This window comes from Ischnura elegans, chromosome 3 (genome assembly GCF_921293095.1).
Source record: "Ischnura elegans chromosome 3, ioIscEleg1.1, whole genome shotgun sequence".
NCBI classification, from domain to species: Eukaryota; Metazoa; Arthropoda; class Insecta; order Odonata; family Coenagrionidae; genus Ischnura; species Ischnura elegans.
Window position 1 is genome coordinate 124,700,101 of NC_060248.1, and position 18,054 is coordinate 124,718,154.

Genomic DNA, 18,054 nt, shown 5'->3' on the forward strand with positions numbered 1-18,054 from the left:
TGAAACTCCACTGATGTCACAATGCTGATGCTCAAATGCTGAAAATCCAATGAGTAAGAGATGGGAAGTGGGTGGCTGGTACACTAACACATTTTTCCCTTCATTTTAAACTTTTGATAGCGTGGCTGAATGAAGAGGATTCTTTTTCATCCCAGCTTATCTTTCCCTTCCATTCACCAAATTCGTCAAACCAATTCTGCATTTCTGGGTTTGAGTAAAACATCTCATTCCAAGGGCAGGCGATATGCACACAACGGGGCAAAAACATAAAGCAAATATTATCACACTATCGGGAATGCTTGAATAAAAACATTGAAAGCATCTTAACACATTCAATGCGGATGATATTTTCGCCGTAACCTCCAATGACGGATGGGTGATTTTCCTTCATAACAGTGGTGTTGGAAGTAATACAACAGAATTTGCAATTTTTTTGTTTCTATTTCTCGCAATTTGTAAAAAACGTTAATGACATACATGTATGCCACCCGTCACCAGTAATTGACAATTCACGCAACCCGCATCACACACATGCAATTTTACTTGTATGAAGGAGTAAACTTTTCATATTTCTGTTTGGAATACTTCTTCTACCGTTAATGCCTTAGGTTAATGACGAAAATATCTTGGAATTAGTCTTTACGTGTAATTGTTTTGTTTCAAAGGCCTGTAGATTTAATTTTTTCAAGTCACAGAGGTAGAACACACAATGAACGGCAAGAAAAATATAAATTTAAGGAATAAACATTTTTTTAATCAAAGCAAAACTATGTTACCTCAGAGCTACTGCAAAATTGAAACATTTCAATAAAAATTCTTACAAATTTTTATGATATATTTGAAAGCAAGGCCTTAGACAGAGCCCGGGTTGACCTTCACATTCTGGGCAAATTGTAGTCATTGTCCTATGGATGCCTTCACGGTTAGCGGAGAAATGAAGAGCCTGCATCATACCTAAAAACCTATCACGGCACATTTTCTCCCCCATTTATTGGTACTCCCACTAACTCTGACCTCCTCCAATCGTTAGAAATCATGTTAACCCTAATTGCGCTCATGTGGAGAAGAAGGCCCAGCCAAGTTTCCAGTTATCCCTGCCCAACAGTCCAACCCATTATGCCCTTAGTGAAGGCCCTTGATGAAGCATTTCAGAAGAAAATGCTTTTTGCATTTTTCTCCGTCTACGAGAGGATTATTTCAAAGAAAATATCATTTGCAAGTTGAAATAATCCCTGAGTGTGCCGCTGGTAGAGAGGGACCCCAACCTTGAGCCTTAAAAATTATCCAGGAAAATAGTACAATTTGTGTAATGGAGTGTTGCATATGTGATTAATATGTTAGTTTTAATGAAAATTAAGACTGTATCTGTACCTAACACTAGAATGTATTAATGACCTACAAAATGAAAACACCATAATGAATAGAGGACAAGTAATTGATGTGGAGCAATGACTGAGAAATTATATCGTAAAATTAGGAAAAAAACCCAGAATATGTAAAAAAAAAATGTAATTTGCAATGATGATTTAAAAAATTATTAATAAAGTATAAAATACGACCTTGTGGACCGCATGGAAACATTTTGAAATAAAATAGTGAGTTTTGAGACGGGAATACACGTTATTAACAAAAAATAAGTCTGATCATAATTCTTGTGGTTGAACATAAGATATGAATAAATTAAAAAATAAGATAAAAATACTATTTCAAGGGAATAAATAATGGTTAAATGCCGTAATGCTTAAAATGCCACTTAGTTTATCTATTCATTTCCGCAATTTCGTTTACAAAGCTAAGGAAATAAAAACACGAGTAAAAAAATACAGACCATTACTGTACATAATGTAGTGCAGTGTTGCATACGCGATTAATATGTTATTTTTTTATGGAAAGGAAGAAAATCTGCAACTAACCCCAACACGTATGAATAACTCATAAAATGAAATAAAATCGAAATGCATACAGGATTGGTAATTGACCTGGAGAAACGAATGAGAAAATATGCCGTAAAAGTAGGAAAAAGACCCAAAAATATCACCCAGGATAAACGTAATTTGCAATAATAAAAAAAGTTCCTAGAAAACGAAATTCAAATATAACATAATTAACTGAAGCACCGCACTAAGATCATTTTTTTATAATGTAGTGAGTATGAAACGGAGATAAATATCTTTAATAAAAAGTTAGTCTAATCATAACTTTTGTGATAGCACATAAAATATGAATAAATTAAAAAGGAAGGTAAAAAAAGCAAATTTAAAAAAATAATCCATTTGTAAGACATGATGGGATATTTACGATAAGAATGATGAAAAAGAGACGAAGGAAATGAAAAGAAAAATCTCAACCTGCCAAAATTGTTCTAAAAATAGCACTAAAGTTAACAAAAAAAAACAATAAAAATGAAGGAACACGTAGAACTAGAAACGGACCCTTCCGCAATGGTGTAAGGTCACTCCCGAACTGCGGGAGGGTGAAAAAGTAACGCTAGGCGCGCTCAGAGCACCCTAGTGACCAATGGAAAAACGAACTCCCGAAGACATACATTTATGTCTTCCGCCTGAGTGGAAATGCCTTCATGGCATATATATATGTCATCTGCACTGAAAGTGTTAAGTTCTTTTCATCTTGAAATTTGCCATACATTTTTCATGGGACTCCGTTGATTCTGAAGCCCAGGGAACAGCTAATTGACCAAGGTTGGAGGTTCAGAGATTATCAGAGATCCAATTGTCTCCAACAAGTAGCCATGTACAAACATTGGCCTAAAAAAAAACACGGTATTTCTGATAAATACCCTTCATTATGAACATTAAGTTCATTGCCACTGCGACTAGACATAGCTGTCCTTGTTGGTTATACATCAAATAGAACATAAAGATTTTAAGCAAGCAACCCCACAACTAGAAAACATCCAATTGGAAAAATATTTAGCTAACTTTTACAAATTATTGTAGTATTTTTGCAATTAAACATGAACATAAAGATTACGAAATTCTGTAACATTTTCAGGAATGGAACATCCAAAAAATTATATGCATTCTTTTATGTTCACAAATAAGAATTGCATAGTTATGTATAAACCCAGGAAGCCATTTGAAAGGATCCCTGACCACTTGAGAGTGTGTGTGTTTCGAAAGGCTTTCTGACTGAGAGGCTTTGTCCGGTCACAGTCCCTTAATTGGCCCCAATCCTGCAAACCAACACATTGATTCGATTTGATCAATTGATGAGTGCTAACTGATCAATTGATGATTGGTGATCAGGACAGCGACCTTCTTCAGTGTGCATGAAGCCCTTGCAAATGGGCCATTGCAGCCCTCATGTCGTCAATAGTTATAAATATATATACCCCATGTTACATTTACACCATGTACTTTCCAGCTCAAATCAACACCCCAAAAGCCCATTTGGCAGAATTAAGACACGAGTAAGACCCACCATTAGCTTATTTTCAGATTTCACATCATAGCATCATCTACACCACCAATGTATCAACCAAAAAGTAAAATATTCAATGATGTACATCAATGTTATACAGTGGAAAATTTCAAAACTAATTTGTACTCACTAGCCCTGACTGTTCTGGATATTGGGGTCCAACCCCTTTTCTAGCAGCAACTTGCCAACGTTGGCCATTGCCTTCACCACTTCAGGTGAGTTCTGAGAAGCAGCCTTGTCTTGATTTTCCTGTCCATTGGTGGAGGGCCGATCGTCCTCAAAGAAGAGGTACTCATCAGGGGCCACTTCGTGTGGGCTGAAAGAGGCAGCCAGGTGCAGGGCTGTGTCCCCTCTCGCTGGGATCGTGGTGAACACAGAGGCTCCATTGCTCACCAGAAATGTAGCCGAGTACTCATCCCCTACGAAAGATAGCAAATTACAAAAGAAACTTCAAATGGCAACAGGCTCACAAGGGCGACATTTATCTCATACCATTTTTATATTGATATAATTCCAAACCATGACTCTCACACTTTGAGAGCCATGGAAATAATCATTGAAGGACAGGATGATTCAAAGCCTAACTTTAGTAATACATAATTATAAACCAAGTGTATTCACTCAGACAGTGGTACTTTATCCTTTTTTTTACACTGGAACTGCACTTCATAGCAAGATACCTAAATCTTGCAGGGCATAGCACACACAGTATTATTTCCTTGCTTGTGGAGCTTGACCATTTGTGATATTTTGGGTAAAAACCCTTAGTTGAGTCCATAAATACTCTATACAGGATTCTCCACTCCCAAAGTTCCACTGATTCCCACTGGTCGCAATAAATAGCAGTGCTCCAGTCATTAGGGTACATGTCAACATACGTATTAGCCCACAAGAGAGATGCTACATGGAAAATGTAATCGTTTATTGCTAAAAACTTAAGCTCAATTAATTGATACTAAGCTCAATTGCATATCTAATAGTTAAAAAATGCATTTAAAAATTTACAAGTAACATAGTCCCTTCAAAACGATAAGTAAGTACTTGTTACTGCAGTCCAGTGGTTACAATGCTGGAATACCTTACTGAAGTTTCATGTCGTATTTGGTTTCCTTTTATGTGGCAATATGATATTGTGGACTTATTCATGTCCAGTTTTTGAATCTGATTTTGTTATCAGTTAAACTTTTAACACCCTGCAGAGTAGGAAAAAACATAACCAGAAAAGCTAAATTCTTTGATGATTAAAATTGATATTTCTCTTAATGGAAAAAGCAAAATTTACCAACAAGACGCTTCTCCGGAGCCTCTTATTAAATGAGTGACCGCTCACTGAAAAGATGGTTGACCACTCCACTTATGGAGGAAGAAGCCATTTCCTCCCTGGCTCACTCTCTCCGGATTTCAGCGGTTCTTTTCCAATGATTCGAAAACTAGGCTTGAATTGCAAGTGCCCACAATACTGCATAGCAATATAAAAAGAAACCAAGTATGTATACGGGTATCTTAAAAATGCATCGCATTACGACAAGGAAATAAAATAATTCAAAAAGAAAAATTGGAAAAACATCACATGCCGCATGAGCACAGAAAAATCCTCAAACAGAAAAAGTGGAAATTTCAGTGAAAATCATGAAAATAATTGTGAAAAGCAGGCTTCTGTAAAAGGTAAAGTAGAAAGAAACATTGAAAAAAGTACTGTAGATGAGACTCTAACTTAGAACCTCAGCGTGGGAGTCAACCATGGTAGCTACTGGGCTATGACAGTATTTGTTTCTTATGGAGTTCTGAAGAGAATTCAAAGCAAAATACATTGACAGCCACCGATCCTCGTGCCACTACTGACTAAAGTTGGACTGTGAATTAATGCGAGGAAACCGGTTTCACAATAATGCGGCAACTATTACCTAGTGGAGCATCCTATATTAATATAAGCTCTACGGCTGAGTCAATTAGAGCACAAACACATTGTTGTGCACAACTAACCCAGTCAGGGATAAGGAGCTGGCTACCATACTAGGTTAATGAGATATATGGATGTGTTGTTACTGATAAAAGAGAAACTTGCATTGAAAGGACATAAGGTTAGTGTCAAGAGGGTTCCATCACATCTGAATGCATTGCATCTCACCACTCTTTTAAATAAAAATATGGGATTGATTGTTTGAGGCATAACTTTGTGAAAGCGATTCATTATTAAAATTAAAAAGAAGAACTTGTGCTTTCACCTGAATACTTATTCACACGAATATCTATTCATATATTTTGGTGTGAATGCGTGAATAAATATTCATGTGAAAGCACAAAGTTCTTCTTCTTCTTAACTTTAATAAAAATATGGGTTTAGAATCAGCATGTAAGAAGAATTAGAGAGTTGACCCATACTAGTAGAAAATTACTTACAAAAATATTTTGGAATAAACTTGCATGAATTTTTAGTAAAAAGGGTGAAGATCACAAGAAAAGTAGAGCATATCATAAGAAGATAGACCTAAGATAAATAGCTACATGCCTCTCTCCACTGCACGGTGAAGCAAAGTGAAGCCCTTATCGTCTCGAGCATTGACATCAGCACCGTGTTGCACCAGGGTTTTAGCGATGCTGCCAAGTCTTGACTTGAGGGCCAAGTCTAAGGGCAAATCACCACGAGCATCTGGTCTATCCAGTGACCTCGGGACCTTAAAAACATGGCAGAAATGGATGAAATTACTATTGGAGAGAAAATTGATAAGAAAATAACACTGGTATTTTAATGGCAACACAAGGACCCCAGCAGACAAACGGTTGACACCCAAAATGTGCCCAGAATCCAAATTAAATCTGATAATTCAGGGGCAGCAAGGAAAAATACCAAATGTAATTGGATGCGGAATACCAAAATCTATTAGCAACCACAGTTCACAGATACACTTGCATTTTATTCACTAAATAAACATCAATAACCATCACCCAAGACCATAAACTTAAGATTAACTATTACCAATTATCCATAGCATCAAGTGCAAAACATCAATGCCTTTATACTTAAGCCCATCATATTTATCTACCGGATAGTTAAATAACCAATCATATTTCAAAATTACAAATAAATGCTCTACAATTTTAGAAAACTTTCTCCCACACTTAGTAACAACTTCTTAGATAAATGCGTAGATTTCTGAACTTTAAAAATATGGCCAAGTATTTATGAACACCTTGAAGAACTTACTCATCAGCAAGTGGATGCGGGTATGAATAGAGGGTATGGAGATGGAAGACAGGGTTAAATTTGCCTTTCCAAAATCCCAGAAAATTGTGCTTTTGCTAAGGCAAGGAATTTAACAATTTGAAACCAAGCGTTACCTAATGATAATTATAGAATTCATCATCTCAACATTTTTCCAACAAGAGGCGATGCATCATAGAGGAAAAGTAAAACCGAACAAATAGAAAACAAACTTTATTATCAAGAGTTTGCACCTGAAACTCAGCACACAAAACTGAAAGAAAGAGCCAAATGCAAGAAATTGATTCGAAGGCAAGGTCGCTCTCTGTCGTAGTGTAAATTTGTCCATTGGCCGCAATACATTTGCCAAGAGTTTAACAGATTAATAAAAAAAATAACCGAGTTTTCTAGAGCTTAAAATTTTCCACATTATTCTCGCTTTAATTCCGGGTAGCCGGACACCCTGTTGTTCAAAAAGTATTGGAAATTGAACCTAGGTATCGCCCCGGAGGTCTGTTTGCTCGATAAAAGCTGGTAATTGAGCAGAGCATGCGATGCGGCGGATTTGCTTTGCGCGCCGCGCGTCGTCTCTAGTAAGGCGGATGGCGGGCAGGTGGAGGCAGCGTCGGGCGGAAGGAGGGAAGGGGAGGGGAATGGGTGAGGAGGGGGGGGGGGGAGCAGGGCGGGAAGTTCGGCTCCCAGTAGCGAAGACAAACCGCTTCGCCGACGACCTCAGCAGTAACATCCACCGCTGCACGCCACTCACTTCACGCCGGCACTCACTCACGGTGGTCAGGCGGTGCGACGACTGAACGGAAGAAAGGAGTCGAGGTGTCATGTGGATGGATGAGCAAGAGGTGGTGATAGGTGCGCGAGTGCGATGAAAGTCCCCCACAACCAAGTGCTGCTGCTGCTATCCCTCTCCTCATAGTCGAAGCAAAAGAGAAGTGTGAAGTGCATGTCCCGCAGGAGAAGAGAGGATTACATATATGCGCGCACGCACGCCTTTCTCCCTTTCAGCTGTCCAAATTAACGGGTGCATTAGGAGCAACATGACGACGACGGCGGCGATGCGAGTTTGGACATTCGTCGGGACGTTCCTCGCGTTCAACTCAGGTCAGAGCAAAACTGTTTAACTGCTGGTGGTGGGCTTTATCCCTCATGGCGCTGATCTAAACCATTCACATCCACCGCACTACACACGTGCATCACTAAACTCACCCCCAACCCTAGACTCATTAAGAATAGAATCATGATTCTCTGATGCGAGCCAACTCCATACCCTTGAATGTCTCGAGAAAATGAGTGGTGCGAGTCACGAGGGGGGTAAAAACTCCCAATCATTTGCCTTGACCTGGACTCGAATCGTGATCCTCGCCACGAGTGTTCTAAACCACTTAAGCTTATGTAGCCTGGTTCGGGAAAAAGGCCAATGACTTTTCCGCACTTAAGGAATTTCATCACTTCGGATGAATAAATAAAGGCTTATTTTTCGCAAATACAGCTTAGCGAAATAGCGCAATTGCAAACTTCACGCTTACTTTAATGCTAATAACGACCCGTGTATCGGCGGCTACGTGACATTTTCTCGGAGTAGGTTCCAGGGGAAAATGATACTGAGCTTTCGAAACCCGAGTCAATTAACGTTAAAATACGCGCGGAGTTTACAATGGTGTATCATTATGATGTTTACAAACTCCCACAAAGAAGTATCGCCAGATATGAAAACAAACGCAATGGTGGTCGGTCGTTTCTTTACAATTCTACGTGTGCTCCTTTGGCGACGGAGATGACCGGGGAATCGCCGGCGCCGATAGACGTAGCAGGTGGGCTTAGAGATCGCATTCAAAGGTTCGCGGGGCGGTCGCTCCGATGCCCCAGGCAACTGGATCGAGAATATGCGACCGGCATTCGCTCTCGCTGAGAGCACCTCACTCGAGTCACCACAGGAGAATGATTTTAAACGCCAATTCGAGCACTCATTACAAAATCAAGAATATTTCATATTGAATGAAAATTAAACTATGTTTTTCCACATAAAATATTTATTAGATCACTACCATAGCTTCAAAGCACTGCTTCATCCTCAGGCCATTGGTTGAAACTTAAAAAAAAAAAAAAAAAATTTTACGTGGAAAAACATAGTTCAACTTTCATTCAATATGAATAAATTCCACATAGTAACGCCTCCAACCATCAACTTCAAAAGAATATTTCATTTATTTGACTACTCATAGTAATACAGTACGAAAAATCGCACATACACATTTTTAAACAGCTTCCTGCACTTGATTGCTAATAAATTTCATGGCCACATCACTGACCTTAAATTCGTATTCGACGAGGAACTAGGAAATATGGGAGCAACATAAAGGGAGTAAATAACCAAGTCCAAAAAGTTAAGATAGCAGACAATTATAAATTGAAACTTATAATGCAGTTCACGACTGTGTCTAAACAGCCTAGTACAGCATCGATAGTAATGAGAAAACTTGAAGAGAGGGCGGACAAGTTCCTATCTGTTTAACAGATAGCTAATGTTTCCTCCGAGTTGAGACCATACACTTTTGGAGGAACATTCGAAGCAGGAAATGGTACGAAGAGAAGAAAGAGGGGACGAGGAGTAATGTTTTCGCGCCTCAATCTGAGGCTGATCTTGAGCGGCGGAGGCGATTGGGCGATGCGAAGTTTCTTCCGCCACGCGTCTGAGGAGTAATTACCACGAGAAAAAATCAAATGGACCAGGAATCGAACCAAATCCTTAGCATCTGTAAAATTAGCATCTAGAGGGTCTGCACCACCAGGCAAAATGATTTTGAAACGGTAAAGGTTTGCGCAATGGGCCGTCGCGGGGATGAAATTTTCACGGGTTGACCACCAGGTGAGGCGATTGACTCCTGCTAAAGTTTCGAGGTCCATCTTCACACTGACGACGAGTAAGACCTTGAAAGATCCTTCATAACGTCGGTTGACAACCAATGAAAATTCCAGCCGGTTAGTTAAGCGAGAGATTTCCATTCAATGTTGGGTGGTTTGATTCTCCGTTCAGAGAATTTCCTCTTGGAAAACGGCGAATTTCGTCGCTGTTTACGCGGCACATTAGAGATTTCAAAGTACGCTTCAAAGAAGACGGCAGAATCAGCATGTGCCAACCATGCATTAAGTCGATACTTGCCTCGTCGCGCCGGTCGCACTCATCATCAGCGACATCGCTTCCTCCGCAATGTCTGTATCGCCTTCGCATGCACACAAGACATCGCCGTTTTACACGGGGCACGTACTTGCACAATCTGACGTGTGTACGAAGGTGCAGTCAAAATTGCGTCGTGTAAAGCGGTGAATTGCGAGAACACATGCGAGAATGCGTGGACGTGTGATGGCAAAATACCCCCTGTTCTAATTTCGTTCATGCATTCGCGCAATTCCACGGAATTTTAGAAATTAATGCAGTTCTAACCTGCGCAATTCCGTGCCCCGTGTAAAACGGCCTTAAGAACCGCAGAATATTTCCAGGTCCGAGGGAAAAGATAAAGTGAGAGATATACTTGCCAACGGATGGATATAGGATTTGATTTTTCCCGCAGGCAATAAAAGCCTTATTATTTTCGAGAGTTCATTGCGACTAAAAACCAATTACTCCGGTAAGCACAGCAAGAGGGAGTTATAACGGGAAGGGTGGACCATGCAAGTGACCTTTTTCGGGGCACATTGGGTCTTAGTTAAGCCAGATGATTTTCTTTTGGCGGAAGGGGGAAGCCATGCCCCCCTCCCCCCCTCACACCGTGCCGGGTGAATGGAATCAACATCCCGTTACCGTGACCACGAAAAGTACGCCCCCATTCTGGGACGACTCTTTTCTCCATCGAAGGAGGGCGCTGCTCCACGGCTCCTCGCTCACACCGACAGACACGCCAATCGACAGCCCAGACATCCAAGAACGGAAATAGTGTTTCAATGATATACATATCACAGAATAATTGTGGAAGAAAGACTACTGGAAGTGTGCTTGAGCGCTTACGGAAGAAATACATAGCTCAATCTTTGTCAAGTTTGACTCTTACATTTTTCGTAACTTCCTTCGTAAGCCTAACCCATCCTTTATTTTTGCCTATAGAGCTATATTTTCAAATAGATATACGTTAAGCAATTTTTTATGTTCGGAGAGGGGTTATAATTAGCAGGCCTCGGATGTAATGTAATGAATAGATTATGAAAGATGCAAAGGAGGAGAAATGCGTAAATACGAAATGGTTAGCCGAGAGAATGATTAGTCGATATCAGGGGACAGGTACTCCAAACCATTCTGAGATTGTTGACGGGTTTATATTTATTTTTTTACTCATTTACGTCTTTTGACAAGAAGACGCCATTAGTGAGGGGTTGGGAGCCAGGCCTCTCCCCAAATAAGGAAAATGGAGTACAAAAATTAAGCAACGCGGTCTGAATTCGTTACAGTGAATCATGAGGGTATGTCCTCTGCTCTAAGTGATACTTCTTCAGATATGATATTATTAAGACAAAAGACAGTTTCCGGCGTAATTCGATGGAAATATTTGATATTAACATAATGAAAGCTTTTGTCGAATTCCACACTTATCTATATCAACCAACCCAGGTTTCAGCAAGTAATGCCTTGAAAATGGCATAATGTGCCGAAACCTTGGTCATTTGAAAGAACGAAGTGTGGAAATATACAAGTACTTTCATTATGTTAATTGCGTTATATAATTTTATTTGTATTATAAGGGAGTGGGCGTGAGTCCACCTCATTCCAAATGAGTATCGATACACGCCACTGTACACCATAATGGTGAGGATAAATGAGCTGTCAATACATAAATTCAGAAATCGTAGCCTTACTAATACAATATTACGAATGAAGCGAAAATCTTTTGAAGGAGTGGGCCTCAAGATCAACGACCCACTCAAGTCCCTCAGCCACGCACCTTAGGAGTGAGTCGCCCGCGGAGAAACAAAACACGGTCGACGAGGAAGGATATGGAGAGGCGAGGAGTGGGCCGAAGATAACAGTACACACACACACATCCGAATGCAGCCAGCCTCCCTCCCGGAATGGAGAAACGCCCTCCCCTCTGATGCACTCCACGACACCCACCCGAATCGACGCAAATGGATGGACGCATGCATGCACAGTATCTGCAGTGGATGCAAGCCATAGTTCCAACCAGGGGCGCAGCTAGGAATCAAGGCTGGGGGGAGGGGGGGGGGGGGAGCTTTAGGTGTAACTAACACCGGGGTGTGTAACACCGAGATTAATATATTGCGGAATTTTAAAGATAAATGGTTCAAAACTGTGAGTTTAACGGCTTTCTGATGGATATTTTATTAATCCTAACACTATTATATAAGTAATATCAATCCAATTAAGTAAAATGGATGTTAAACTTAAAAATTTCTCTGAGCTCTCTGGGGGGTTTTTAACCCCAAACACCCCCCCCCCCCCCCCCCCCCAGCTGCGCCACTGGTTCCAACAGTCTCTCCGCCTTCGAATGCACGGAGAGGAAAAGAGAGAAGTGCACGCCTACGTTATGCCCAGAGGGTGTTCGGCAGGGGGTCAGTCATCACCAGCCTAGAGTTCAATACACCAGTGGTGCAGCGAGATAAAGACTAGTGGGTTAAAGACTATAAGATTAGTGGGTTTTTGAGGGATAAAACCACCCCCCAGAGCTCAGAAGTTTTTTTTTAGTTTAATCCATTTTACTTAATTTGATTAATATTACTTAAAGAATAGTGTAAGTATTAATAAAATATCCCTCCGAAAGCCGTAACACTCACCATTTTGAACTATTTATCTTGAAATTTTTCTGGAGTGCCCCCGCACCTCCCGCTTACCCTGGCGGGTATTCCACACCCCCAGACACCCCAGTATCAGTTGTGCCTAAAACCCCCCTAAACAACAAAAACTCATATTATTATTATTATTATTATTATTATATTCAACCGGTTAAGGCAGGTTTAAGTGGAGTGCATATTTTGCCGATCACCCCGGCCTGTCTCCCCTCACAACTTGGACTTCCCTCTTCAACTCACAATAAGGTCTACTCCCATTCATTCCATCTAAACATCCTATTCTCTTCCTGCCTCTCCCTCGTTCACCCAACATTCTACTCTCCAACACTGTTCATAACATTCACTCTCTGCTCAGTACTCCATTCATCCAAATCTTCTGTCTCATCCGAATCTCATCTAGATGCTAAACTCTCATATAAAGAGCTAACACTAGTTTATGGATCATAATTAAAGCACGTTAATCAATGCAAGGTTGGTACCGAATACATGATTCAACGCGAGGACATGACGGACAAAAAATTAAAAAAAAAGCGAAAAGGCATAAAAGGAAAAACACTGAGTCAGCCCTCATGGCGGTTGCAGCCGTTCATTTAATGGTGGGGCTTTTTTTCATTCCGTCATGTCTTCCTCCAAGATTCACGATTAGACCTAATAAAACACGGATTAAAGCGCATTCAAAAAATCACTACGACACAGAGCGTTCCGAAGTTTTACGCTACTTTTGACAAAAAAATGACCAAACAAACCCCTTCGCGGTAGAGTAGTTTCCTTCATCAAAGAAAACGAAAGGCATTGATTGCGATTCGTTACCAACCATTACTGTATTCATAACATACAAATTATTTGGTTTTAGAAATCCCAATTCAGACGAATGGCAATGGTGAATTTTAACCGCATTTGAAAAAGGCCACATTGGCGCCCATGCGATGCCACTCCACGTGACGTCACAGGGACCTAAATACTATACGAGTAGATAGGAGTTTTACATCGTCTGAGATTACCAATGCATGCATGAGGCACAGACTTCAGCGAAATATCTCTTGATTATCACCTATTAAAACCGCCTAAAGTCGGAAAGTTTCCTTCGTTTGATAAGGTATTAATAATCGTTATTTAAGCCAAGCTCTACCAGCTAGCATGGTACTCAGCTACCTGCTAGCATACTGCGCCGTATCAGCGCTAAAAGCCTCGCCCCAAGGTCACCTCACTTGCGGCAGCGGGACCCAGAACGACGTCATACGGAGTTTTTCCCGGCATTCATACTTTGCCGTCGCGTTTTCGCGCGCTTGAAATTTTTCGCTTATCATTTAATAGCGAAAAATAGATATCATCACTTAAAAATCTAAAAGCGTGAAATACGTACTCTAATAATCTTTCGATTTAGGCAATAAAAAATAATAGGAAACCACCCTATTGTTCCTCCGGCGAAGAGAAGCCAAACCACTCCTCAAGACAGATTTTTAAATGCCACCAATTATAATGAAAATTGCAACAACGATAAAATAATGCAACATATGATTCCAAAGTCCCAAAAAGTACCCACACAAACGCACATAATTTTTCGATCTTTATTCTCATAATTATTAATTTTATTATCACCAAATAGAATTGACAATCGCAGAAATTTGAATCATACACTTCACGCTGGATATTTGACCGGTTAAATGACTACTAATGTTGAGTGCTATCGGGATTGACATGTTACATTACAACGTGTAATTTCAGGATCAACTGATCTTTGAAAAGGCGGTTATCCAAGCGCCTGCATAAGAAAAGTTTACTTCACTCATGTGCCCTGCTCCACTGCTGACCGTGATTGGCTCGGACGATGCAGATTCTATTTATATATCCATGTACGCCTTCCTCCTCCACCCCTCCCCCCCCCCTTGCACCCTCTCCGCGACGTCAATCTCTACGCGCCCACACTTCCTCCCTCGTTCTTTGTCCCGTTTCTTCCCTCTTGCTGGCCGCTGCAGATTCGCTCCCTTTCTTTTTTTGCCATCGGGTGGAAGTTGTGCGGACGAGCGACCCGCCGCTGCAGTCGCGCATGCATCATCCTCCTCGCCTTTCGAATAGAGTTTCGCAACATCGTGCGCGCCTCGTGAAATCACTCGCCATGTCTCATCGAGTGCGAGTGGGTGTCGTTTCCTCCCACGCACCTCATCATTCCACGAATATCGGAGCGTGTTCGTCGATACACATAAATTGCCACCACGAGAAAAAAATTCTACTCGACCGGGAATCGAACCACGAACCTTTTGTTTTTAGACTCCATCATCTCCTATTCCCTCCGCAAAGATTTAGTTATATCATCGAATCAGTAAAGTAGATATTTTTGGCAAGGGATTATAATTTAAAAACAGATAATCACAGTTACAGACGAAGTAGTGAGTCATCCGATTTCTGAAGTGTGTAGTATTAGCTAAAGCCATTCTTTCAAATATTAGATCATAGAAACGTAGACTATCTCGGCTGACTGCCATTCAGTGAAGACTTCGACCCTTCCATCAATCGGGAAACCATGAGTTGTAGTATTCACTACATACAAACAAAATTATTTAAACTCTCTGTTGTCTACAACCTTGCTGAACCAAAAAATTCAACAATCACGAAAACGATCTTGCATTAAAAATAGTATACGAAGAAAACATTTGCTGGAACTAAACTAAAAGCGATAAAATATTTATTTCCGGCCCGAAACCCTTGTGATGTTCAAATCAAAGTGTCGAGTACGAAAATTTAAACTATTATAAGTAAAAAGCTTCAGGATTGAAGAAATACATAAAATTCAGTTTCAATTAATACAGCCATCAAGAAGCATTTATCTAACCTCGGTTCCAAATTTTATGCATTGCAGAGTATTTCCAAACATAGGCATTTCTATATACAAGACGGTTCGCGGTTGGTCCGGCAATTCTCGGAAAGTATTATGCTTTGAAGGAGGAGAGCGCGGGACATTAAGGAGGGAGAAGGAAACGAAAAGGGAAGTTGTCAACGATGCAAACCAATGGCGATGCGCGGAGGAACACCATTCAGTCCGAAACCGAAGAGAACCAAAATGTTCACTCACTCAGTAGGAAAGGGACGAAGCCATTTTTCTAACGGAAAGGATCGAGGCAGCCGAAGCCTCAAGTGCTACCGTATAAGGCGCGTGAATGCCGTAGAATGGGAAAAAGAAGTCTTCCTGCGAAACATAGCATCCTCAATCATGCAAGGACGAATAGAAATATCTCTTGTTAGAAAAATAGCATGGTATGATAAGCGCAGCTTGAGAAAGTGTATAACGGTCAAAACGGACTGGATATTTAACTACGCCGTGGCTCACAGATTGTTTTTTTTTGCTAGTGGCACATATTCATGGCTGTTTGGGGAGAGAATGGAGTCGATTTAAGTCGAATGTGCAATCGCTCGGAAAACGTATATTTGTTGATGTTCGGACTAACGTCTATAAATACAGACCACAGCCATGACAAGTGCCAACGTCTCATACGACACCAAAAGTTGATTCGTTTGCGATGAGCTTCTTAAGCGACGGAATAGGATAGTTGCCTTCATCAAAGAAAACGATAACCATTGATTGCGATTCGTTACCCACCATTAGTGCATTCATAATATACAAATTATTTGGCTTTAGAAATACCTGTTTAGACGAATGGCAATGGTAAATTTTATCCTCATTTGAAACAAGCCAGATTGGCGCCCATTCCGCGATTCCACTCCACGCGACGTCACACGGACCTAGTTTCTATACGGGTAGATAGGAGTTTTACATCGTCTGAGGTTACCAATGCATGCATGAGGTACAGAGCTCAGGGAAACATGTCTTAATAGTCACCTATTAAAACTGGCCAAGGTCGGAAAGTTTTCTTCGTTTGATAAGGTATTAATAATGCTTAATTAAGCCAAGCGCTACCTGCTAGCATCCTACGTCGTATCAGCGCTCAAAGCCTCGCCCCAAGGTCACCTCACTTGCAGCAGCGGGAACCAGAAATACATCACACGGGGTTTTCCCAGCATTCATACTTAGCCGTCGCGTTTTAGCGCGCTTGAAAATTTCACTTTTCAGTTGATCGCGAAAAATAGATATCGTCATTTAAAAATCTAAAAGCGTGAAATACGTACTCCAGGAGTAATAATCTTTCGATTTAGGCAATAAAAAATAATAAGAAACCACCCTATAGTTCGACACCAAAATGTATACCACATCACCGACGATGAAACAATGAGAAAAATTTTCCGCTCGTCATTCAATTCGACGGCAGTATTAACTGGGTGGCAGGGCAATCGCGAGAAAGTACCTAACCGATTCTAAATTGGCAGCTCTCGCATCTGGCCGACCGCAGCAACCGAGGAGAGGCGTGATCTGATTGCACTATGCGCCAGCCGCTGCGACAATCGCACTCCACGAGTCGCATTCTCAACAATCCGCGGCCATAGAAACGCACACTCCCCACATATTTTAAGCGAGCGATTTTCAACATCTCCACGGTTTGCGCTAAATGAAATACCGAGGCAGCGGAAGTAAGTCTCCCCATCGTCACCAATCACGAAGATGCAGCCGAACAACGAACTCCACGGATGTTCATTTAACATTTTAAAAAATCTGTATTTTAGGATCATCATCAACAGTCCAAAATCCAAAGACAGGTTTGACTCAGCATTCCACTCTACCCTCTTATTGGTTGATGTTTTAAAACTAACAAAATTCTCCTGTTTTACGTCATTCACTTCGATCGTGTAAAGAGCAAATGCGTCACTATGGCAACATATTGGTCCCATACCGTGAAAGTGTGCATTTGTAAGAGTAAACGATGGAATCGATCCCGGTCCATTAATCTCACTTTTCTCCGCCGCTCTCCCCTTCCACGAATGTCTCCATGTCTCATGATTTGACCGACCAAGGAGTTTCGTCATCCTCTCTAGGCTTTCAAAAGAATTCTATCTTCCTCTTCTCAAGACCTCCGCACATCAAAATATCAAGTGAATTACATTCATGGAGAAAGCATTGTTTTCTACCACAAAAATCTATTACAATGTGATAGCGAAAAAATGAACATGACAAAACGACAAGAATATGACCAAGCGGATGCAAGTGATTTGAACGCCAATTTTGAAAATGCAACGACGAGGCACGTTGCTAACGAAATACTTGAATTCCTCAGACGCTAAAATAACAATCGCATCGGGAGATGAGAAGAGAGGATGTAAAGAAGATGGAGAGAGAGAGAGAAGGATGCACATATGTCGAGGAAGGGAATGCGGCAAACTGATGAATCACGCACAAAAAAAGAATGTACTAAAAAAAACATCAACAGAGTGTGATGAGTAGCTTCTTTTTCTGATCACAACGCTTCAAGTTCAAATTTTACACGCGATTCCATCCATAGGAGCCGTCGATTTCGCACCCTTAGAATGCGTGAAAAAACCTTCACAACCTTCGGAAATCGAGGGATAATAGCAATGATTCGATTCATTCAGACTGTCCACCAGAGGCTCAAATTTAATGAAAGGTCCTTTAAATTCTCCAAGTTCAGCTCTCGACGCATCCAGCATTCATCGAACGCAACGTTTTAAATTTTATAAAAAAAGCAACTTTGTTT

At 40.8% G+C, this 18,054-nt stretch overlaps 2 protein-coding genes across 3 annotated transcripts in view; one reads left to right on the forward strand and one right to left on the reverse strand.

Moving 5' to 3' along the window:
• LOC124156514 (rabankyrin-5) overlaps window positions 1-18,054 on the reverse strand; it is a 141,000-nt gene that overhangs the window by 22,004 nt on the left and 100,942 nt on the right. For both annotated transcript variants that reach the window (XM_046531096.1, XM_046531097.1), the window contains 2 exons: window positions 5,951-6,116; window positions 3,572-3,860 (listed from right to left, as the gene is read on the reverse strand). In XM_046531096.1, the coding sequence (XP_046387052.1) occupies window positions 3,572-3,860; window positions 5,951-6,116 (455 nt within the window). The remainder of the gene's footprint in view (window positions 1-3,571; window positions 3,861-5,950; window positions 6,117-18,054) is intronic.
• LOC124156515 overlaps window positions 7,338-18,054 on the forward strand; it is a 100,071-nt gene continuing 89,354 nt past the window's right edge. The window contains exon 1 of the mRNA XM_046531098.1: window positions 7,338-7,759. Within this exon, the coding sequence (XP_046387054.1) occupies window positions 7,633-7,759 (127 nt within the window). The 5' untranslated portion in view covers window positions 7,338-7,632. The remainder of the gene's footprint in view (window positions 7,760-18,054) is intronic.